Source organism: Anastrepha obliqua, chromosome 3, assembly GCF_027943255.1.
Source record: "Anastrepha obliqua isolate idAnaObli1 chromosome 3, idAnaObli1_1.0, whole genome shotgun sequence".
Classification (NCBI taxonomy): Eukaryota; Metazoa; Arthropoda; class Insecta; order Diptera; family Tephritidae; genus Anastrepha; species Anastrepha obliqua.
The window spans coordinates 31,701,497-31,727,184 of record NC_072894.1 but is presented as its reverse complement, the minus strand read 5'-3'; the positions used below and the strand labels follow the sequence as shown (position 1 = coordinate 31,727,184).

The 25,688-nt window shown below is 38.6% G+C and overlaps 1 protein-coding gene, 1 non-coding gene and 1 pseudogene across 2 annotated transcripts; all 3 read right to left on the bottom strand.

The window, feature by feature from the left end:
* Positions 1-2,303: 2,303 nt before the first annotated feature.
* Positions 2,304-23,571, bottom strand: LOC129242478 (odorant receptor 63a-like). Its single transcript, XM_054879140.1, has 10 exons — positions 23,441-23,571; positions 19,797-19,893; positions 17,190-17,328; positions 16,934-17,125; positions 13,232-13,327; positions 13,008-13,173; positions 7,443-7,548; positions 7,277-7,378; positions 5,963-6,118; positions 2,304-2,381 (listed from the first exon to the last, which is right to left on the bottom strand). The coding sequence occupies exons 1-10, from the start codon at positions 23,569-23,571 to the stop codon at positions 2,325-2,327; spliced, it is 1,242 nt and encodes a 413-aa protein (XP_054735115.1). The 3' UTR covers positions 2,304-2,324.
* An 802-nt stretch (positions 23,572-24,373) lies between these two features.
* LOC129243225 (U2 spliceosomal RNA) lies at positions 24,374-24,512 on the bottom strand (annotated as a pseudogene).
* Positions 24,513-25,148: 636 nt separating this feature from the next.
* Positions 25,149-25,344, bottom strand: LOC129243315 (U2 spliceosomal RNA). The gene has a single exon (XR_008582290.1). It is a non-coding gene; the product is annotated as a U2 spliceosomal RNA (small nuclear RNA).
* Positions 25,345-25,688: the final 344 nt, after the last annotated feature.

Sequence of the window (25,688 nt, the reverse complement as noted above, 5' to 3'; positions counted from 1 at the left end):
ATTAAGCAAAGCTCCAGGTATCGAGCGAATTCCTTACGAGTTCTTAAAAAATGCCCCTGATAAGATGCAATTGTCAGTCGACATTAGTTGCACCTAATTTCTGAGATAATTCCGAATTAAATCGCTAATCCCAATTAACCCCACCATCTGTCTAGACTACGAGTATAAGTGTCGGCACCATTGCCTCGTAGAGTATGCTAATGTACGTGTGAAAGCAGCACAGTTCATGTCGTGCTTTGTGACGAACAAAAGGCTGCATATACCCCTAGTTTGAAAGTTCGAAAAGTTTATTGAAAAATGTGTTAATACAGTTTAAGTGCAAACCTTTTACTAATTCCATTCTTCTTCTTAATTGGCGCGATAACCGCTTACGCGATTTTGACCGAGTTTAACAAAGCACGTCAGTCGTTTCTTTCTCGTGCTAACCGGCGCTAGTTGGACACACCAAGTGAAACCAAGTTCTTCTCCACCTGATCTTTCCAACGCAGAGGAGGCTTTCCTCTTCCTCTGCTACCACCAGCTGGTACCGCATCGAATACTTTCAAAGCCGGAGCGTTTGTATCCATTCGGATGACATGACCCAGCCAGCGTAGCCGCTGGATCTTTATTCGCTGCGCTATGTCTATGTCGTCGTAAAGCTCATACAGCTCACCGTTCCATCGCCTGCGATATTCGCCGTTGCCAACGTGCAAAGGTCCAAAAATCTTGGGCAGAATCTTTTTCTCAAGTACTCCAAGGATCGGATGTTGTTATCGTCCACGCTTCTGCGCCATACGTTAGGAAGGGAATGATGAGAGCCTTATAGAGTACTAGTTTCGTTCGTCGAGAGAGGGCTTTACTACTCAGTTTGATATCAAACGTCTCGGAGAGGTCCTTCCCAATTCTGATGGCGCTGGTGGTGGTGAGCAACGTAGTCTTGCATAGCCGTATCAGTTTTGCGTGGATAGCTGGCATATTGTGAATATTTGGCGATTCGGGACTTCCAAGTTTAAAGCTACACTGATAAGGTCCAACCAGTTGGTTGATGGTGGATTTCAGGCTTTCACACAATATGTTCGCTCGATATTTAGAAGTCTAATCCGGCGGTAATTGGCACAGATTCACCCTTTTTATGGATTGGGCAGAGTAAACTTAAGTTCCAATCGGCAGGCATGCTTTCTGCCGACCGTATTTCGCAAAGAAACTGATGCATGCACCTTACCAGCTCCTCGCCGCCATATGTGGATAGCTCAGCCGGCAGTCTGTCGGCGCCCGCGGCTTTGTTGTTCTTTAATGGAACGGAACGACAATTCCGTCGTCAACGAGTAGGGAATCGGGATCTTCACATTCTCTGAGACATGCTCAGCTATCACTATTTAACAGTTTCGAGAAGTGTTCCCTCCATAATTTAAGTATGCTCTGGATGTCAGTCACCAGATCGCCGTCTTTGTTCTTACAAGAAAAACCCCGGTCTTAAAACCTTCTGTAAGCCGCCGAATTTACTGGCAGAATTTTCGGGCGTTGTTCCTATTGGCCAGCATTTCAAGCTTCTCGCACTCACGTATTTCGGCCTCTCGTTTTATCTGTCTGATAATACGTCTCTCTTTCTATTTTAGCTCCCGGTAGCGATCCCATATGGCTCGCGTTGCGCCCGATCGCAGCGTGGCTCTATAGGCAGCCACACATCACATTAAATGAATAAAAAGACATTATTTAACTTTCATTCATAAAATAGCAAATTTATGGGAGAAGGACAAAAACATCGTCGACCGACCAATATCTGACTTAAATACGCATCGAATCGTTAAATAGGCATCGAATTAGTAACCTTGCGTAATACGGTTATTATTTTACTCTTTTCATGTATTCACTAAGAAAACCTAGACACCAGACTTTATTCTCCCAAAATTATATGGATACCTTAGGTCTCTTTGGTGCCTGTTCGACCACGTCATGTGATCTATTGCGTTTCGTCGAAGCATTGCGTTGGCGCCCAACAAACGTTTAGACATTTAAACGCTGTCATTTCCATGGATTAAGACATACGCGGGTTTTCCAAATAAAAGAGAAAATTATTATTGTCTTAAAAACAAATGCGTTTCTTCCATTTTGAAAAGCCCTTATTGGATAACTCTATGTACTACATGAGCAACTTTAACCTTAAATAGAATAAAATTAAAATAATCTTAATAAAAAAACTAGTTTCAATTAGTTTAATCTGTTTATCTACGGATAGCTTTTTATTACTTTAGTTATACAAACAAGCAGATTACAGAATTTTAAGCATTTCTTAGTTTAAAAAAATCGAAGCAGGTACTCATACGCTCGTATGCTCCTTTGTTCGCTCATTTTTCTTCAATATCTTGAAGAAGTACAAAGTATGAAAAACTCGCTCTTGAAATCTGAAAATAATAAAATTTAATATGAGTTACTTGGTATGGTAGAGCTTTTTGAGCATTTTGTGTAAGTTCAAATAAGTTTTAACTAGGTTTTATTTAGTTAGGTTTATTATTTATTTATGTATCTCAAAAAGTACGATAAAATATTAAGTATATATTTTCCTTTTTTAAATTGAACAACCAAAATTGCGAGTTTTTAAACTAAAATTCAGTCTTTGTAAGAGATACGCTTTTAATAGCGTAAGATGGGCGGACATATTGGCCGCCTTAGAGCTAAGATTCCGGCATACCTACATTGTATATTGGGACAATGAGAACTCATTTTTTTTCGTTTTGTTGGGACAGACTATATAGCAAGTGCAGCACTTAGACACAATTAAATCCATTGTACTGCACTCGGATTCCTTTTTTAATTTTCTATAAATCTACTCGACCTCCGAAGAAATCTGAGTAGACCTTGTGGTGCCAAGGAGCCAAGATGGTCGCTTCTTAACATATCGTTGCCAAAGACGTCAAGCCTGATTCGAGCGAGGGCGGGGCAGATGCACAGGAAGTGGTCCGCTGTCTCATCCTCCTCACCACATTCTGGGCAAAGTACACTGTCTGAGAAGCCTATGCTTTGACCATAGAAAGTGGCCCGTCATCAGTCCAACCAGCTTCCTACAGTCCCCTCTGCTTACTGAGAGGAGGAATTGTGACAGTCGGCCGGGCATGACAGGTAACATCAGTTTTGTCCAACAGCAGCCTCTCTCAGCCTGCCAAGCCCGCTTGTGGGTTAGAGTAACCCGTTTGCTAGCCGTGGCTTTGAAGGCTGCAGAAAGTAGTGGCAGAACGGACTCCGGGCCAAAAAAGTTGACCTCAGAGCCCAGTCTGGCTAAAGAGCCAGAGATCAGAGAAATAACTTATGAAACCGCAAACTCGTCTATTAAGCCCCAGAGGGTTCTTGTAATATAGACGTCACATCCGGAGCGGCACAAGGATCAATTCTCGGTGCCGAGTTGTGGAATATTAGTTATGACGAGATCCCCAATATAGAAATGCCCGATAGTACTTTTATAATCGAATACGCAGACGATATCACAGCCGTCATCACAGCACGAAACCTTGAAGGAGCTCGTAGAAAACTGAACCAAGTAGTGAGATGAACACAAATGTGGCTAGATTCATGGGGCCTCCAATTAGCCACAGATAAAACGGAACTGATACTTCTAACCAAGAAGTATATCCTGTTAGAAGTTAGTGTGCAAACTTGCTGAAATACGTTAACAACAAAAAAAACTGGTTTTAAAGTACCTAGACATAAGACTGGACTCAAGACTAACCTTCTGAGCCCAAAAGAAAAAAAGCAGCAGAGAAATCCGCTGAGATGACATTCCTGCTTAGTAAACTGATGGCTAACATAGGGGGTCCAACCCAAAGGAAACGGGAAATAACGATGGCTGCCAAGCTCTCCGTCTCTTATACGGTGCTGAACTGTGGGCAAATGGCCTGGAGGTAAAGCACCGATTCAAGCTCTTAGCAACGATTGTAATCTATGAGAGTTATTTCCGCATACCGCATAGTATCAGAGCCAGCTGTTCAAGTGATAAGCGGTTCAATACAGATAGACTTACCATCTTTTGAAAGGAAAAAGTTGTAGACATTAAAGCAAGAGGGAATGGAAGAAAGAGTTGGCGAACCTGCAGCGCGCGAAGTAAGGGATGAAACGATAAGGCTATGGCAAGACCGATGGATTAAATAAACACGCGTCAGGTGGACGACTAGGCTTATAAAAGACGTCGCCACATGGAGCAGCAGAGCCTTCAGCGAAGTCAACTTTTATAGAAGCCAAATGCTTTCAGAACACGCGTATTTCCAGAAATACCTGTACGAAATAAGGAAACGCGAACATCCCAAACTGGATAAGGAGGCAAAGCGAATGGGTCTGGTGGTGAACGAGGACAAAACGAAGTACCTCCTGCCTTCAAACAAACTGTCGGCGCGCTCGCGTATCGGCATCCACGTCACTGTTGACAGTTATAATTTTGAGGTTGTAAAAGACTTCGTATACTTAGGAACCAGCATTAATACCGATAACAATGTCAGCCTGGAAATCCAACGTAGAATCTCTCTTGCCAACAAGTGCTACTTTGGACTAAGTAGGCAACTGAGCAGTAAAGTTTTCTCTCGACGAACAAAACTAACACTTTACAAGACCCTCATAATGCCCGTCCTAACGTATGGCGCAGAAGCTTAGATGATGGCAACATCTGATGAAGCGACGCTTGGAGTGTTCGAGAGAAAGATTCTGCGCAAGATTTTTGGACCTTTGCACGTTGGCAACGGCGAATATCGCAAGCGATGGATCGATGAGCTGTATGAGCTTTACGACGGCATAGACATAGCGCAGCGAATAAAGATCCAGCGGCTACGCTGGCTGGGTCATGTTGTCCGAATGGATACAAACGCTCCGGCTTTGAAAGTTTTCGATGCGGTACCAGCTGGTGGTAGCAGAGGAAGAGGAAGGCCTCCTCTGCGTTGGAAAGATCAGGTGGAGAAGAACTTGGCTTCACTTGGTGTGTCCAACTGGCGCCGGTTAGCACGAGAAAGAAACGACTGGCGCGCTTTGTTAAACTCGGCCAAAATCGCGTAAGCGGTTATAGCGCCAATTAAGAAGAAGAACATTCCACATGCGGCCATGCGAACATCACAGGGACGCCGCCAAAGATGACGCTGAACACAAATTCTTCCAATGCATACGTTGGGAAGAAAAACGTCGAATACTGGAGACTGCAGTCGGTCACATAACCACTGCAAATGTAAGAGACACGCTGCTAAGCAGCGAGGGAAAGTGAGAGCTCTTCAGTGGTTTCGTATGAGGAAGATGGATGAAGTAATGTGAAATGACCATTCCAAACGATGGGGAGTTTTTTAGTCCCCGGACATACCATTGCTGCGACGCCAGCTTTCATGATGCATTAGTCATTTTAAACCCCCTCATCTGCACAAAAAACAAAACAAAAGAAGTGTCTAATCTAATTTTTGCACCAGACAAGTTTCAAGGACATTACCGTTTATTCATTTAAAAGAAGTAGAAAATATTTTAAACATTTGTTTAAGATTTTTTGTGAAAAGTAAATGAATCTACGTATTTAATTTATTGTATATTGATTGCTAATATTTTAGTTTCTACATAAATTTGACTTGTTTTTCTTTTTATTTTTGTACCAACACTTTGGTGGCAAACTGTACACAGATATCGTACTCATTACGCCAATGGCTGCTCAAGCGGTGTTGATACCTCTTACGAAATAAAAACTTGAATTATCTTTCCTTGTGTCTTTGGTTTGTCATATCGGTAATTTGGGGATCTTCATGTGGGAACTTTTTTGTCGGTATAAATAAACTTTTAACTTCAACACAGGTATTATTAAAATAGTCTAGGTAAAAATTGATTTTCAAAATAGTACGTATATGCCTCCAAATTACGAGTGCTTGTAATTTTTGCAGTATTTTTAACTTTTGCCCTCTCTGTGAGCTGAGAGTCTAACTTTCACAAGGCTAATAGGATATATACTTTGTATACAATATTTTTATGAACTTACACTCAGCAATGTAGTCAAGGACATTATTCCGAACCAGGATATTTCAAAGAAAAAACTTTTATTGGAACGCATAATAATCATCTGCAAAGTTTTCTTAAACTCCTCTGACTCATTATACCATTCGCATCTGTAACAGGCAACCGGAATAGTTTCGAGCTGAAAATATATTGAAAAATTAATGTCTAAAATATTGCACTTATTTTGCTCTTCGACATAATAAGACGTACACGTAACGATATAAGATATAAGAAAATAAAAAAGACGGTAGCTCAAGTCGCCTTCAAAGTGCTTCTCAGCATCTTGCTCGCCATCGAGCAATACGCGGTCATAAAGAACGCATTTTGTACCGAATTGTCACAGGAGATGAGAAATGGTGCCTATACTAGTACATCAATATGAAGCAAAGAAAGGAGTGGGTGGCTCCAGAAAATACGCCAAAGTCAAGAGTCAAGCCGGATCTTCATCCAAAGAAACTCATGATAAGTGTTTGGTGGGAATGGGAGGGCATTGTGCACTGGGAAATCCTCGAAAAGAATGCCATGGTCAACAAGAAGTTCTACATTGCCCAGCTACACCGCGCGAATGAGGCTATTCGACTGAAAATACTTGATCGGCATGGTCAGACCATACCCTTTCACGACAACGCCAAGCCCCATGTTGCACAAGTCGTCAAAGCCGCACTCCAAGAGCTAGAATGGGAGGTCATTCAGCTTTCGCCGTATTCCCCGGACCTTGCAGCCACCGATTACCATCTTTTGTGCTCCCTGGGAAACCACATGAAGAGCGTTACCTCCGATAACAAAGAGGTTCTTAAAAACCGGCTCAACAACCTACGATAACAAAGAGGTATTTAAAAACTGGCTGAACCACTTTTACTCGTATGGCACCAGACCAGGCGATTTTTGGTGGAACGCCATTAACAAATTGGTCGATGGGTGGAAAAACGTTATGAAAAGCAACGGCGAATATATAATAGACTAACTTATTGATATAATTATTGTTTTTCTTTTATGAGCTTATTCCCCAACGTACTATTACAAGTTTCTTAGAATTTGTGACGCTAACGTCACTGCAAGAATTTTCAGCAATTGGCGTTATATGCTGGTGCCCATACCAGCAATAATCTGCGAGAAAACTGCGACGTTTGCTACACACAATTTATATTTTAAGTGAGACATTAAGAATTTCCAGAGAGGGCCACCCCGCCCAAACAAAAAAAAAATCCTGGCAATCTTAAAAAAAGCTCCCCCTGTAATTCAGTTACGACATTAAAATTGAAGCCATTAAATAAATATAGTGAATATATGGCAACACCTCTGTAGCTAACTGCTGGCCATTTATGTAGTATATGCAATCTCCGGTAAGAGCAGCGCAAATGTACATAATCATGCGAACAAATATTACTTTATTCGATTCCTATAAATACAGAAATGAATTATTAAGTAAGCAAGTAAATTTAGGAGCTGGTTTTCCTACTTACCAAACCAAAATTCATTTCGTAAAGCACGAGGCCATAAATAACTAGGCTATGTAGAAATTGTGAGAGACTGATGTGTTTAAAGAGCTGATTGATGTCATTGATGAAACTGCAAAATCGTTAAAGTATACTGCGTTAAATAAATATAACGTAAGAGCTTTTTTTTTATGCATGTTCCTTCATTCGTATACAAAGAACATAAAATCGAAGTATTCAACTTTTTTTGGAAATTAAAAAAAAACTGTAACAATTTCCCTCAATATTTCGAACTTTTTGGCCCTAAAATGGTTAACATCGCATGTCATGCGCAGCAACTTGTTTTGCGACATTTCCAGATCGCCCACTCCTATGAAAGCGTGCGTTCGTGCCAATTCAGGTACGTCTTGTATCAGCGCGTATGTGGGAGGATTTTTTCATTTTTGTCTTTCAATGAGATTAGAATCTACGTTCTCTCTGAAAATTCCGAATGGTAGTCACGCGCCGACCCATTCGGCCACGGCGGCCGCCTCTAGGTTTATTTAGCCATCTAAATATTAAAGAAAATAAATTTTATATTACACAAATCTTTAAACGATTAGGCCATTCAGCTATTGCAGCACGCAAGGTTTCTATGGCTACTGACATCGCTACTCGAACCAAAAATTGTTTGAGACTCTCCAAATTTCTTCGAGATGTTCTCCAATTCTGACCACAAACTGTAGTCCAATGGATTTATATCTGGACTTCTTTTCTTCGGCTATGAACCCCGGAGTATTGGTTTTTAGACACTGCTGATTGGTATTTTGCTTTATGGGTTGGAGCGGTATCTTACTGGAAGATCCAAGGCTCTCCATTGAAGAGAGTAGTGCTCAACTTCTTCACAACGCCTTCTAATACATCCTTCTGGTAAACTTTTGCCCCGGTCTTAACTCTTTTTTCGCAGAAATGAGGAGATGTAACGACTCTACAAGACACTCGCCACCAAACGCTTACGGGGGCTGGATGCTGGCCACGCTGAACCCTTGGAACAACAATTGCGTCCTTAGAAGTTTTAGCATAGATTTTGTCGTTTTGATTTTTGTATATTAAAAACCGCGTGCCACCGAAGAAACTGCTTGCATCTGTCAAGCCTAGTTTTGTTCAAGCGCGTTGTTAAAAGATGACCAGTTGAGCGACGGATGTGTTTTACGAGGGCGGTTCAATAAGTATCCGTGTTTGGTAACAGGGTGCGTTCCCGAGAGAAGTTGGTATTGCTGCCATCTATCAAACGACGTCTAAAAAATTTCAGACTAGTTGATGGGCAGTTATTCTATGTTGGTAATTCTCTTTTCGTTTGTGGATGGGAAAAAATGCGAGGAGATAAAATCAAAGTTGGATACTGTCTATGAAGACGATTCGCAATCTATGACCACAGTTACATGTTTGTTCAACGAATTTGAACGTTAGCGAGCATCTGTTTTTGATGAGGAGCGATCAGGACGCCCCGCAGACGTGGTTACGGAGAAAACCATTCAAAAAGTCCACGACTTGATTCGTATTGATCGACGAACGAAAGTGCGCGAAGGTCATAGATGTGTCGACCGGGAACGTTAATTCATATTTTACATGATAAGATGGCAATGAAAAAATTGTCGGCCCGATAGGTGCCGCGTTTGCGCACGTTGGACTACAAGCAAATGCGGCTGTTAATTTCGAAGCAATTTAAGTGAGATCCGAAGGAATTTTTGCGTTGCGTGTTGTCACCGTTGATGAAACCTGAATTCATCATTACACACCAGAAACTAAGCAATAATCAAGACAATGGATTTATCCCGATGAATCTGCTCTATAGAAGGTGGAGACGGTCCCATCGGCCGGAAAGGTCATGGTGACGTATTTTTGGGATGCGAACGGCGTCATCCTCATGTATTTTTTTGAAAAAGGAAGAACGATCACTGGGCAATACTACAGTGACTTATTGCAGAAATTGAAAGAGAGACGGCCGCATTTGGCGAAAACGAACGATAACGCACCAGCACATTCAGCCGGAATTGTCGCCACTAAACTGCATGAATGGCGTTACGTCGAGATAGATACGTTTTTTGAATAGTTGTACAAATCCTTTTAAAAAATGGTCGGAGCATTGTCTCCCAAGGGGACTACGTCGAAAAATAAAAAAGGAAATTTTGAAAAAATGTTGTCTTTATTTTTAAATCTTCTACTTATTTAACCCCATCGTGTGTAGATATCTTCTCTAATTAGTCTTGACATGGATCTGATCGATGCATTTATTTCGCTGCAGATGATTTGCTGTTTTTAAGGGGACTTCTATGAATTATTTTTCGAAAGCTTTTATGGCTGCACTGGTTCGAACAACGCGGGAGCGATCACTTCTTTTTCGGTCCTTCACTTCAGACAATGTGAAATAGCGCTACATTCCAAATTATGGACACATGTATGTATATAAATAAATAAATCGGTAAAAGAGTAGTGAAAATATCAATAGATTGGTCGCTCCTGCATGGACTTTAGTTTTAATATAAAACCTTATAGCGCTCAGGAACTATAAAAAATATAATTTTAAGTTGTATTCAACCATAGCTACAACCCAGAGTATACTGACCTAATTTTTCGGTTATATTTTCAGTGTACCCCCGTAAAAACGCATACAAAATGCAGCTAATGAAACAAAAACGAATACTGCTCAGATGGCAGCTATGGGAGTAGTAGCAGAGCAGCATAAGCGATAGATAGTAGTAGTGATAGCTAGAGCACACATGAATAATTTCGCAAGTAGCTCTCCGGGCGAGTACAAGTTTTTACTATTATACTAAACTTTATTGAACTATAACTCAGCATACTCTATTTTTTTATAAAAATTAAAACAAAAAATTAAACTTAAATAAAAAAAATTAGGAGTTTCGATAAAAATTTATTGAATTGTTTTATTTTTTGATTTTTAAATTTTTCAAACTTAGGCTTTTTTTTTGGTTTTGGGGGAGAAAGAACTTTGTTTTCATGAAAAATTATGACAAGTAAATAAGAAACCAAAAAATTGTCAAAACTTGTCTTATCAAACTTTTGGGGACGAGTGTCGGCAAGCCGTCGGCCCAAACCGTTGGCCCAAACCGTTTTAGAGTTCCGGACGCGTGTCGGCATATAGCCGCCCAAATTAGTTCGTAGCTGCAAGGCTCGCGACGTCTGTCATTCTCAGCGATAAGATACCCATAGATATAGTAAAAGAGTCACGTTTTCATTCAAAGACATTAGGAGCTATTAGCGATGAAGACTTATCTTCCTTATAATGTAAACTTATGATGTGAGACGACAGTAGAGTCAGAACGAGTTTCAGTTCTTCGTTTCAGTCTCTCAGTGTCACTGCCTAAGGAGCCAGCACGCTACGCTAGATTTAGAGATGATACGTTAGATAGTGACAGTTCTGACGAATATTACTTTGAATCTGATAGGACGGAAGATGATGGCATCACTTCGTTAAGAGGAAGTGAAAGCCGGAAAATAAGGAATCCACTCAAGCATTTAAATTTTTAATTATTTTTTGGTTTTATGAAAAATTTGTCTTTTGTTAGATAAAGCCTTAGCTTTTATAACGTTCAATTATTTTCTTTACTGCCCACTTCAATACCTCTAGTCCTCAGCGACGCTCGCCCATCGACCGGCTTCGTCCCCAAAGAGTTAATACTTATACCATCCAGCAGAATTTTTAGTACAAAAAAAAAAACATATAATCCTAAAAATACATTTTTAGAAGAGCACTTTCGTTTAAAAAAGTTATAGTCCAGCACGACTCAGTTCTTGTTTTTTAAAGTGCGACAAACTTTACAAATTTAATTAAACATGCAATTCTGATGAGGCATACAATTCTGCTACGTGTAAAAAAGGCGTTTAAGCTAATTTCCAGTTGAAATATTATATTGTCACAAATTTTCTTTAGTGAAACCTCGCGAGCATGATTTTCGTGGAGCATTTTAATGCTTTAGCTATCATTTTTGCAGGTAAAGGACTAAGACTAAGAAAAATATTTGTCACAAAAAAAATACTGAAGGTTAAAAGCGCCCAATGTAAGCATTTACTCATAGTTGATATTGAAATTTTTTGAAATTGTGCAAATAAATAGATTTAAAATACAGGGTGCATACGGTATGTGAGGACTGTCATATATGTGACTATAACATTCCCAAGCCATTACTCTTCCTTTTGCTCACTCAAGAAATGAAGGGCCATGCAGTTATCTTCGCCATATAAGCAAATCACCCCGATTTAGAAATCTCTAATCATCTTAAGTGCGTCCGTTTGTTGCTTCATAAGGTTCGCCGTGAATGGGAACAACACGCGGCGATGCAGAATCTGTTGTAAATCGCAAAAAACATGAGAACCGTTCTGACACTTTCCGATCTGTAGAATTTATTCAACAAGTGGAAGCGATCATTGAAAAATACCCTTCAAAACCAATGAGATCTTTTCGATGGAGCTTAATGCTTCTGAGGTCTTATCCGTCGAGTTGTCCATGAAAATCTCTGGCATATCTCCTACGTTATGCGGAGAAGACAGCTTGGGTCAGAGCAATTACGAGAACAGCGAGTTATTTGATCAAAATGTCCTCTAAACAAAACTAAACGCACTGAAGCGGCTGAGAGTTACGGCTTTTTTCCGGACGAAAAACACTTCTACCAAGATCAAAATGCCAACTGCAGAAATTGCCAAAATTACAGATGGCTATGTTCCAATTCTACAGAGGTTCCTGTTGCTTTGCACACGAAGTTTCCAATCATAGTGATGGTTTTATGTGTTGCGAGGGTTTCCTCACTCAAGGACTTCGAGTAAACTCTGCTGCATACATCGAGGTTCTGGAAACAGTATTGAAACCCTTGATTGCTAGTGTACGCGCTGACAGTCTCTACATTTCAGCAAGATTCTGCTTGTTCACACAAATCATTGGCGACACAAGATTGAATGGCTGAAAATTTCCATGACCAGTGAATTATGGCCACCTAACTCCCCAGATCTTAATCCCCTGGATTACCTGTAGGTGAGTATGAATCCAATAAGAATCCCTATTACACCAATTCTTCTCTGAAGACTGCAATCAATACCGTAATGGGCAATATGAATAAAGAGCATTTGATTTTGGCATGCAATGGCTTTGGAGGGGGTTATTGTAGCAAATGGAAATTTTAATTAACGGTTTTAGGAGTATATGATAAGTTAATGTTGTGTTAAAAAATCGTAAATTTTCATTACATTTTGTTCAAAATAAAAGCTAATTAGTTCTACACCTCAAGTTGTCCTCAAATACCGTACGCACCCTGTATGTATCTACATATCGCACCCTAAATACAAAAGGGTCACAACTCAAAATGTGCTTCTGCTCAAATATGAACGAGACGTTATTAATAAAACGGTCCGCGGATGACATATGGCAAAAATAATTTTTTTGTTTTTTGGTAGGACTGTTATAAGCTTATATAGCAAATTTCAGCGTGATATGTCACATAGTTTGTTTTCTGTGCTACTGTAAACAAGTCAAGCTCGAGTGTGGAAAATTTTGAGTTGTGCCCCTTTTGTATTTAGGGTGCGATATATAATATTTACTCAAGCGTGCGTTGGTGTTGAATTACACAATAACGCAAATACTCATCACGTCTATGTTTCGGCACCAGTGGGGCGGTGGATCTCTCCAAAAGCATGCTCAAGCTTCGCACAAGTCCACAAGCATTCTTGCAAAGTATCAAAAAAGGACAATGAAGAGACACGCCAGCTGAAAATTAAGTTTTCTTGCAAAGGATCTCTTTTTAAGTCGAAATTTCATTACTCACCCATACCAGCAACAATGAGGCAGCAAGCGCCGAAAAACATATCCATTGCATAGCAAAAAACGCCCATGTCCGGAAACATGGGATAACCGGTAAAGGCTGCATGTCAGATATTTAATTATTAATATATTCGTTTTTATGAATATCCAATGCGAGCAAAAGTGTAGAAAGAAGAAGAAAAAAAAGGATTTTAGTGCGGGCAGAACCGAATTTTACATGTATACCAGGTGCCTGTTTTCCGAAATTTTTAAAGATTCGCATTGCTTTACCCATTTTGCCGATTTTGAGAAATTATTGTTTATTTCCTAATCAATAGCAATTGCACGTGTAAGGAATGTATTTTATATATAATAAACTTATTCAGTGAAAAATGGAGATTTCCCTATATAGATTACCATTTATTTTATTTATTTATTTTGTTTTTTGGTAGGTGTGGTAGGGTTCAAAATGCCTTCGCACTTACAGCGACCGTCGTCTACTGCGTCGTGTGGTGTGGCCACTAAAACGATCCCTCATCTCCTTCTAGGGAGACACCCTTCCCGGGACTGCTTTCTATATTACTTCGGTTGGGTCCAGAACGGCAGCCATAAAGAACCAATTCTATTCACCCAGATCTGGGTCCACCATATTTGTAGCCAGCTTCCATGCTATAGGCTCGTCTTCTTCTATTTTTATCTGTGCGGCTTCGCTTTGTTGCACTGTGTCGTGGTCAATCTTTTTTGTCGTAGTGCGTTCTCGATGTATTTCTTTACTGCGGTCTAGCTGTCCTCGCGTTCGAGCATTTAGCTGGTTAAGTTGCTCGGCGCAAAGTCACCAATCTGTTCCCTCAGAGCATTTAATTCTGCGAGCCATTTGTCACAACTAAAAACCCTGTAGTATCCGTGGCCCGAGAGGAGCTGAGATAAGAAGTAGTTCACTTCCCCGAAGTTCCTTTGGACCAATTTGACAATTAATGGAATAAGTTTCGCCGTCCTTATGCTACTAGGTTCAGTGTCCTATCGGCTTTGCTCCGAAGTTCCTTTGGACCTATTTGTCAATTAATGGAATAAGTTTCGCCGTCCTTATGCTACTAGGTTCAGTGTCCTATCGGCTTTGCTCCCACAGCATGGTTTGTCATCCCCTTCTGAGCAGCTAGTGATGACGTGTTTCTTCTTGGGGCCCCAGACATCTAATCGTTCATGAACCATTAGGTCGACGGGTATCTGTCCGCTGATCACAAAAATTGCTGCGCTTGAGACAGTGCGGTAGGCTGAGGCAACTCTGAGTGCCGCTGTTGCACAGCCTCCAGTGCTTTGCGCTTGGCTTTGTAGTTTAGCAGGATTCCCCATACTTCGCTGCAGTAGAGGAGAATTCAGTTTGTGCCCGCCATAATTAGCTTTCCTTTGCTCTGTGGTAGCCCACCCATCGCGATGATTGCCTTTAATCTACTTAGCATGCCAGTGACCTTAGCTGCTTTGGTAGTCGCATGCCGCATCTGGGCCCTGAAAGTAAGCTTGGTATAGAGTACCCTTTATAAAAAGCTTCTTCACGATAACTCAATTATTACATAGCGCTCGTCATTCACCGTAACGGCAGCTCATTCCTCATTTCGAAAGAAATAGTAACCGGTGATGCCGCCAGTATGAACTTTATCAACAGATTTATTTTTATATTTTTTCGAAGTAAGTTTCCACAATTTGGAGGCGTTGTTCTGGCGTTTCATGGTGCACAGAAATTTCAAAACAGTTTGCCATTCTCAGCTGTCAAACCATAGTTATCGATATCGATAAGAAGAACCACCTGATTTTATGACTTTGTGGGAGAGAAGAAATATTTCCCATGTTTATGAAAAGGATTTCATTTAAGTGGTTTGGCTGACTTTGCATTCTGAATATCCAATTTTCTCTCTTTACGGAGTGCAAGCACTTAAGTCTGAATCACCTGTCTGGATTACCTGCATAACAATCATCTTTAACGGCACACCACCAGTAGGGTTCAATGAAGTCAAGTTTCAGGATTGAGGCTTCAATTATCATCGCCAAGTCAGTTGAAAACGCTATTTCTGAACTAGTGAAGCAATGTATCAGTTTGGGGAAAAAGAAACCCATTATTTTTGCGTAAAATTCAAAACTTTATTTAAGATGTTTCGGATTGTCCAATTTGGATCAAATATCCACCACTTTGTTGCATAATTTGTTGGCATTTTGTGGCCAAAGAAGATTCATAATGCCCCTCTCATAGAAGTCTTGGTCTTTATTGGCGAAATCCTCTAGTAATTGATTTTCTGAATCTTTTCTTGATACTAATTTCTTAACACTCAGGAAGTTTTGCAATGACAGAAAAAGCTGTTAATCGCTTGGTGCCAGTTCCGAACTATATGGTGGAACACCTCCCCAACGAAGCTCTCGGCTCTGTTGTGATGGAGAACAACACCTCTTCTGTGGGCCAATTCTGGCCATTTCTGGTCAATCGCTAGCTTCAAACGATTCAGTTGTTGACAATAGAGATCTGAATTTAGTGTTTGGCCATATGACAACTCACAATAAATTATTCTTTTGCAGTCCGACAAAATACACAGTATGCCTGCCCTTAGGCCCAGGTTTGGTCACCGCTTGATCTGCTTCATCACGCTCTGACCATCTTTTTGGCGCAATATTGTCGTATGCCACCCATTTCTAATCTCAATTCAACATCCGATAAGGGGTTGATTTCATTCCATTTGCCCAAGGTTTCGCAGATGAAAACTCGGTCTATCATGGTTTTTGGTGATAATTGGTGTGGCACCCAAACAACGAGTTTCTTTTTGAATCCAGCTTTGAGCAAACAGTGTAAAACTGGTTTATGGTCGATTTTAAGCTCTTGGGCGAGACTACGACTGGTAAAATGTCGGCTAACTTCGATTACTTCTGTGATTTTATCGACATCATCAATGATGGGCCTGCCTGTGTGAGGTGCATCTTGAACACCAAAAATGCCTGAAGCGAATCGACGAAGCCAAAATTGCACGTAGTTGGCTGTTGGCAATATCACCATTCACAATTTTTGGGGCCTGATTTGCCTTTTTCGCCTTTATCAACGAAAATGTGTAAAATCTATTTGTTGACTTCCATTGTTAACACTCTGTGGCTCACAAATGAACGAAGGAAACAAAAGGCAACAAAAGAGTTGTTTAGTGTAAGATATCACTTTGGCAACGAGCATTAACTTTGAATTCTTTGATTGGTACTTTATGAGTTATCAATATGAATTTTTCTGTCGTTGCATCTCAATTTTCAATAGATTTATTAACGTGGCTGCTACACAATGGTTTCGCATAGACCAGAGCTGATTCCTCGAGTTGCCTACTCGTGATGTTCGATTACGCTAGCATCAATAGATTAGTGCCCCAACCAATAGTCAATTATCTAACTTTGAGAGTGTTAGCAGATGAGTTAGTGATTTTTGCATTGTTAATGTTAACGCATTTTATAAAGTATTTGTCATGTTAAGCTCTGTTTCAAGATGTCTAAGAGGGGAGGATGTGTTCCACGTTGACACGTGGTAATCTTGCACTGGCCTTGGTCAGCACAAACCTCTGTGGGCAGATACCCAATAGATTCGTCTGTTACTAACAAACAGAGCGAATTGTTGGCAACCGCCATAGGAGCTAATAGGTTTGACGCCAGCGACTAGGCCACTAGTACTACTTGTGTACATGTATAGGTATAAATGATTATGAATATTTACGCAAAATATAAACATAGTCCGGTGTTCCCATTATTTGATGATATAAATTTTTGAGGAGTGCACTGAAGAAATAGTTACTAAGTATACAACAAGTACTGGATATGCATAATAAAAGTTGCCATCTGGTTTCTTGCCAAGCTGTACTCATAATTGCATTAATTTCTTGCTTCAACTGGATTGTAACGGGCATATCTGCAAAGAAATAATATATTTAAAATGTTGAAAACTCCTATTCGAACAATTTTTATGTACTCACCTGTCTTGAATATTTCACAACTCTGAAGAATTTCATGTGTTTCAGCTTTATGAAGCAAGTTTTGAAATTTATGCTGGGCAAAGAGGTAGTAAACCATTCTAACAATAATTGTTGTTGTTTGTAATGCGGTGGTAGCTGTCTGCGAGAAAAAGTGGTATGAATGTGTGTTATGACTGTTGTTTTATGAATTTATTTGAGTTTCACAAAAGTTAGTCAACGAGCATACGTATCTACTGCGGTTGTACAATTCTTTTGTACATTAAATGTTGAAATGCTCAACAATTCAGTTTCCATGACCATTAAATAAGACAAAAGCACTTGCTAGAATTTCTCCGCATATCGCTTTATGTATTTAAATAAATACTCTTAACATATACAATATTTGAAAATGACTGAATGCTATAAAAAAACTAATAACAACTGTAACACATGCGAATAATGGCTTTAAATTTGTATGGCAGAAAGTAAACCAAGTTGAACGAAAAAAAACGAATAACTGACACGGGCAAGGGAATTGGGCATGGAAGGGATCTAAGAACTGACTGTGGATATCTCAACACAATTTCATAAATAGTAATTTTTAGACTTGTGAGTAGCAGATATATGGCTTTAAAAAGAAAAGATAACAATTTTTCAACACTATTTTTTATTTCGTATTTAAAATTAAAATTTGTACAGCTTCTTTATTCACGTACGTTTTATGCAGTTGAAAGGGCGGAACAGAGGGAAAGCAAAACACTAAGCTAAAAAACAACTGTTAGGTAAAGTAATGCTGGCTGATCGAACTGTTTGCTGTTTAGCAGAGGTATTCGTTAAGTATTCATTCGACACCTTCTGCTTTACAAAATATGTTAATTGTATTTTTCAGTTATTTATTTCTTTATTAGTTTTGAAGTTTAGAAATTAAATACAAACAATTGAGGCAAACATAAATATTTTTGACACCTGCTCTTCTTTGCTTTTGTACCTTTCATTGAGGTCAAAAAGCTGTCGAAATAGCCCAGCACATTTGCGATTCGTATGGAGAAGATGTCATAGGTGAGTCTACAGCACGGAAATGGTTTGCAAAGTTCAAACGTGCCGACTTTAACGTCGATGACACTTCCCACAACGGAAGACCTACATGGACATTCATAACAATAAGCCCTGAGAAGTCAGTTGCTTGCAGCTGCTGCTTGCTTTCGAACGCTCCGGAGCGCTCGAGCGCCCCTTGTTAATTGTTGAATAACTCGAAAAGTATTTGTCGGATTTATTTAAAATTTTCACACAATATTTCTAAGATATTGTGCTTTTAGAAAATGTAAAAAAACAATGTTTTGAAAATTCTGACTACCCCCAACTCCTTAAAATAGATCTAAATACTCTTTCTTTTTGTCTTTAAGCATTAGCTATTCAAAACTCTTGCAACCTTTATTTTATTTCATATTTCATGAAATTCACAATCATTTCACTATCATTCTATATGTTGCTATCGCTGCTTCTTTTTTATGTGTTTTAATGAAAGATTCCAAAATTTAACAAACAAATAAATAATAACGAGTCTAACAAACTTCATAACTTCTTCCTGGCCTTCCTGATAGGTACTGCGCCCTATTACGCCCTATTACAATAATTATTATTCGTAACTTTTATGTAACGAGTTTAAGGAATTATTTTTCGGCTATTGAAAAGCTCTAAAAGCCAAAACAAAATATTATCCTTGGAAAAAAGTGCGCTCGTATACAAATGTGCTGTGCTGAGAAAGAGAATCGTATTTTCTAAATATGAGAAAAAAAAACAAAAAAAAAATGCGTGCTGCGTAGTACACATAACAGAAGTGAAACTTTCAAGGCAGACAAAGAAAGAGGGAGAGCCCCAAGAGAGAATAAGAGAAAGAGAGAGAGAGAGAGAGAGAGAGAGAGAGAGAGTGAGAAACAGAATAAATATCTAAATAAGTTCACAACATTTGCAGAGAATACAAATAGACAAAATTTACAAAAAACGGAGAAGGGTCAACCGGTGTAGGTAAACGCCGGACACAAACCGTGGCAACAACGCGCACTACTCCGAGCGTTTATCACCCGCACAACGACACAATTTACTGTAAGGCAATACCAATAAATCCCACACCGGAATATATAGCACTTTATAGTATAAGTATATAAAATAAGCGCCAAAAAGTAGGTACCAAAACGAAACGCCACAAAAATTGGGTCCAAAAAACGCCCCAACAGTAGGCACCAAGGAAATGTAACGTCAAAAAGTAGGCACCAAAAATATATTTCCTACAAATTTGAACCAACAAACAGGCGCCAAAAAGTAGGCAGTGTTATTTCTCACTATAAATTAGCAACCTCAAGGAAAAACTCAGGAAAAATAGCCTAAACTGTATCTAAGATATGTATAAGGTAAAGCTCTCTTTCTCCTTTTCCTCTACGTTATATCTTTTTTCTCTCTCGCGGAACGAAAATGTCCAAAACGTTGCATGGCCTTGAAATTTTACTTTCCATTCTCGCTTGTCCATCGACGCCTAAGAAGTTTCACTTCAAAAACGAAAATATTATTTGGAAAATATTATGTGGAAACCTTAATCGGTAATATCTAATATATGCGCATACACATACTTACCTCTGCTATGAGTGGTATATTGCCTTCTGCTTTCTGTATCAATATCCAGTGAGGATACAACCCAATGGAACTTGCAATTATCAGTAAAACATTGATACTAACGACACAAAAAAATATATTATGATTATGATTCAATAGATTAAAATTTTAAATGTTTTCATGTAACAGAGCAAAATATGTTTAGTTCACCCAATCAAATTCTGTATAGATATATATTTACATATCCGTGATCATAACCAACAAACGCAAAGACGACTTAACGCCAGAACAACGCTTCCACCTTGTGTAAATTTACTTTAGAAAAATAAATCTGTTTAGTGGACCGATTGACCGGGTATCATACTAAGAGAGGAATGCCATGAAATTATCTTATAGATTTAGTAAAAAAAGAAATTACTCCAAATATTTCCATATTTCTGTTTTGTGTTATTATTTCAACCATTTTCAGCATTTGGGCCCATTTATGGCATTGCAATTTCGTTTCATTTTTATTTTATTATAAAGTCACAAGGTGTTAAATCACAAGATCTCGGTGGCCAATTCTGAATTGCATACAGTCGATGATATTAAAAGCTTTCACAAAATGTTACTTTCAACAAAAAAAAAAAACCGTGGTATGTGATAGAATATAAAAAAATTGCGTCTTTTATAAAGGGTTTTCCAATAACAGGTGTTTGAATAGCTTGCTATTTCGGTAGATGTCACTTTTGAATCTGTCATTTTTTGATATTTGACAAGTAGAAACTGCGCCATTAATAAAAATGAAGCGATACACGCTTAAACAATGGATTAAAATTATTAAAACTCACTATAAAAATAGTAAAAATTAGGCAGGGACGGTTTGTAAAACTCGAACAATTTTGGGTCATCGTGAAGCGACTTGTCGGACCGCAATACAGAAATAGGTGAAATAGGTGTTGGGACAAGTTAGTGATGTGAAGAATAAAACCCGTACACACAGCCGAATTTGTTAAAGAAAACCCACGTTTGTCAATTCCTCGTCATTCTTTGGCATTAAGCATTCCACAAACGTCATTACACCGTATTTTGCATAAAGATTTGGGTTTTAAGGCTTATAAAGTCCAGTTAACACAAGAACTCAAGCCGGCCGATCATCAACAAAGTCGTTTCTTTGCTGATTGGGTCGTTTAAATGCATGAAACTGATTCGGAATTCCATCGAAAAATCATCTTGAGTGATGAGCCCTATTTCCACCTCGGTGGCTTCGTCAACAAGCAAAATTGTCGGATCTGCGGCTCAGAAAATCCAAGAATTATTACTGAAAAGCCTCTCTATCCTCAACGTGTGACTGTTTGAATGCGGTTTATGGTACGGCGGAGTCATTGAACCTTACTTTTTTGAAAAAGAAGCTAAAGCAACAGTGATAAAGGTGAAAATGCAAGCCAGTCCACTGAAACTGTGAATAGTGTTTATGGTGCCGATACTATAACAGCTAATTACGTGCAATTTAGGTTTCGTTCAGACATCTATGTTGTTAAGGCCCGCCAATAGGCAGGCCCGTTGTTAATGATGTCGATAAAATCACAGAAGTAATCGAATTTGGCCGGCATGTAAGTAGGCGTAGCATCACCGAGGAGCTAAAGATCGACCATTAAACAGTTGAAAACCATTTGCGCAAAGATTTTACGCAAAAATAATGGATTTTTTTCTCCCCAAACTATTATGGAAAAGGTGACATAATTAATTAAAATCACGCTTCTACTAGTTTTTTGATATTCTGCTTACAAATCTGAAGTCAAAATGGCGGCCATAAGTTAAGGGAGCAGTAGAATATCTTTTCATTGTTTCAAGCTTAATATAAAGCCTAAAAAGTCCCTATAAAGTCAGTGAAGTGATGAGTGTCGAACGAAAGGTGAAGAATAAAAAATTTAGTCGCGGTTTTCTCGAAATACTGTTTTTTCCGGGCTGTTGAATAGAACTCAAAAAGTAATCAAGATATCAACTTGAAATTTCACATGGTTATTCTTTAGCATATTGGCCTTTGCACATACCTCCAATATTACCAGGTATACCAGGTCTATACCTATGAAATGAGACTTTGTTTTTCAATTTCAAACGTTTATTAACAAAAAATGGTTACAAATTTAATCTTCAAAATAATAGCCACCGCAAGCGACACATTTTTCCCATCTTTCAGGCAATTTGTGGATGCCGCGCCAAAAAATTTGGCCGTCTTTGGCCGCAAACCAATCCTCGAACCATTTTTTGGCTTCTTCGTGAGAATTGAAACGCTGTTCGGAAAGTGCGTGGCCCATCGAGGCAAACAAATGATAATCGGAAGGCTCCAAGCCGCATGCACCATCGTACGTCTCCACCAATTCCCGGGTCGCTCTTGTTCGATGTGGCGGTGCATTGTCACATTGTCAGTTCATCCGGCAGCCATCTTCCGACTTTTAAAATCATGCCCATGTCTTTAAAACGTTTGGAAATGGTTTTTTGGGTCACTCCCAACTGTTCTGCCATCATTTCTTGCGTTTGACCATCATCTTCATCCACCAATGCTTGCAATTCGGCGTCCTCAAACTTTTTCGGTGGCCGGCCACGGTCCTCGTTCTCCACGCTAAAATCACTACTTCGGAATTTTTCAAACCAACTGAAGCACTGTGCTCTACTTAGAGCATGCCCACCATACGCTTCTATAAGCATTTGATGAGCTTGAGAAGCGTTTTTCTTCAATTGATAATAAGAAAAAAAAACGATAACAGAAAATCAACGATGCCCGCAAATCGTAGTTTGAAGGCACAAAATTCGACATTTTTAAGAGCGACAAAATGCATTGTTGTATGAACGTAACAAACTATGAACTGAATATTGTTGACAGATGACAGACGAAAAAAAAACCAGACATTGGGGAAGGTTTAAAAATACTCCTAGTGACATCTATGGATGGTACCTGGTATATAAATCATCACTAAAAATATTGCTTTGATACATTTGTTTATTTTTAGGTGAATTTTTTTTTCGTTTTCACTTCAAATTTTGAATTTTTTTCGTTAAAAATAGGTAAGTGCAAAGCGGAATAACTTATTTTAACAAAACATTTTTGCGTGGTTGATGTCAGTTGATTACAAGAGGCTGTTCATTCCTTGGCGCAAATTAAAGGAGATACGTTTGAGCCGTTGAAGCGCCACCAATTTTTTTTTTTTATTTAAAAAAAAAATTCTATATTCATTTAAATATGAATATTAATATGTAATTTATTTTAAGGCAATAAATAGTCGCAGTTTTTCGCACAAAATGATTGAAAAACTCGTTGTCTCGGGGATCTGTCTGCCTTAAAAACTAGTATTTTTGCTTTAAACTGTGAATTAAGATTCACGCATTTATCCAAAAGTTGGCTTGTCACGGACAATTTTTGAAAAAAGTTTAGTTGCGTGATATATTTTTTTTTTTTTGATTCAACAAATTTGCGTAATTTTGCGTAATTTATAACAAATATCACATACCTTTTTGTTTTTTTATTTGTTCGATTTTTGAAATATTTAATAAAAAGAGTTGCCAATACTATTTATTCAAAATAAATATTGTGGAAATGATAAATTCTTATTTTTCGTGAATGATTATTTTGCCAATTGTAATTTTCTTTTTTTTTTCTTTTTCTGTTTTTTTGTGATAACACTTACAGTAGCAAACGTTTCTTATACGACGTTTGAGTAGTTAAATTCACGCCCACTATATAAGCGATTCTTAATAGTTCTCTTATTCCATGGCGATTACGGGTTTTTAACTCCTCCATTTCGTTTGCACTGTACATGGCTTTGCCCGAATATTCGTTTGAACTGCTCGTGCTCTTGATTTAAAAATTCCTTCTGAACTGACTATCAATGACAATGATTTCACTATTTATAATTGTTGTTGCAAATCGCTCAATCCCATATTCAATTCTTTTTGTTTGTTTTCTTTTTTTTTTTTTTGCTACTATCAATTAAGTTTGTATGTAGGACGAATATTTAACTGGGAATATCGATTCCATATTTAATTCATACTTTAGTTACTTCATTTGCAATTGTAAAAAAATAAAAGCGAAAATTATACAGTTGTATGTTTTGACGAGGAGTAAGCAATCGTGAAAACTGTAATTACACAGCTCTACAAAAGGTAAATTTTTTTTTGCGAAGCAGATGGCTGATAGTGTTTTTAAGTCACTTTGAGCACTAAATGCGAAAACAAAAATAAAAAATACGTGTCTAACGGTTAGACGCGATAGAAGTGAAACCTTCCGTAAAACAAACTGAGAGAGAATGAGACGAAAGCAGCATTAGAAGCGGGATAATTATGGGTTCAATATAATATTGCTATAAAATTCATATTTTATTTTCTTCATTTTATTATTATTCATCCTCAATGTTTTCAATTTCAACAAATGATACGAGTGGCTTATGATAGCTAAAATATGATACAAATGCTTTGGTTTCGATGTTGTCAAAAAAAAAATACCCAAACGGACCGAAGAAACAGACTTACAAATTTCTTCCATTTTCGTCTACTTTTATTCATATAAAAATGTATGTCTCTTCCCACCAAAGCTAAATGTATTTGTATATTTCTTCTTGTATTTATTCAAGGCCGAAATCCCGGCGGTACTGCAATACCGGGCCAACCCGTGGCAGAGGTGGAGAAAGCCCCTAAAGCACTCCGCCCATTTCCAAAAATTAGTTTAACACTTTGATCTTAGCCATAAGGCCGAGAAGCGATAACCATACACAACCAACAAACTACCTTGTCATTACATTTTCTAATAAACCTTTTGAGAATTACACGCTCACAAAAATTAATGTACGAAATATTTATACCGATTCACTTAAACACGGCGAGCTGTTTGATTTCATGTTCGTGCCTGTGTATGTGCATTTGTGCGTTCATATCGCCACAGTGCATGACTACCAGCCTTGGCTGAGCACAATAAGAAAATGTATTCGAGCGTATATATGTATGTATGTACGTTAGTGTGTTTGTAGGATTGTGCTCTGCGCTCAGCTTTGTGTCGATTTTACTGTGCGCTGCGCAGGTTGGGGTATTCTTGCAGAATGTAAAGATGATTCACACACTGTCGACCGACTGGGTACAGTTGTCACAAGTGATGATATGTATAATTTTTATATGAAAAATCAAGGCGAATCTTTTGAAGGTGGTAGCAATAATACAGCTGATTTGTTATTTTTTTCTTCCGCCGTGTACATTTGGTTGTCAACACAAAATTGAATTACGAAACGTTTTACTTAGCTTAGCTCACTTAAAAAAAAAAATTCCATTTTCGTCTACATGTATTCATATAAAAATTTATGGCTCTTCCCACCAAAGCTAAATGTATTAGTATATTTCTTCTTGTATTTATTCAAGGCCGAAATCCCGGCGGTACTGCAATACCGGGCCAACCCGTGGCAGAGGTGGAGAGCAAGCCCCTAAAACACTCCGCCCATTTCCAAAAATCAGTTTAACATTTGTTGTCCTCCGATGGAGGATCTATCAGATGTTAAGCTGATAAGAACAGATACCACACTACCTAGTCAATAGATTTTCTAATAAACCTTTTGAGAATTACACGCTCACAAAAATTATTTATATCAACATATAATATTTATATCAACATATAATATAACGCTTCGTAACTAAATAACTTTCAGGCCAGCGACGACAGCATGGCGCGGTAGCCGAGCGACTAGCAATGTGAGCTTCCGATCCAAAATCCTTGGTTCGAATCACAAGAAAAAATAAAAGTTATTTTTATTTAGTTCGTCGCTACGTTTATATCAACATATAATATAACGCTTCGTAGCCAAGAGGGTCGCTTTTTCGTTTCACTTTTCCTCAAATCACTCCCAACGATTCTAAAGAAGTTTTCACTTCAAAAAAATATGAGGTACGGTACAG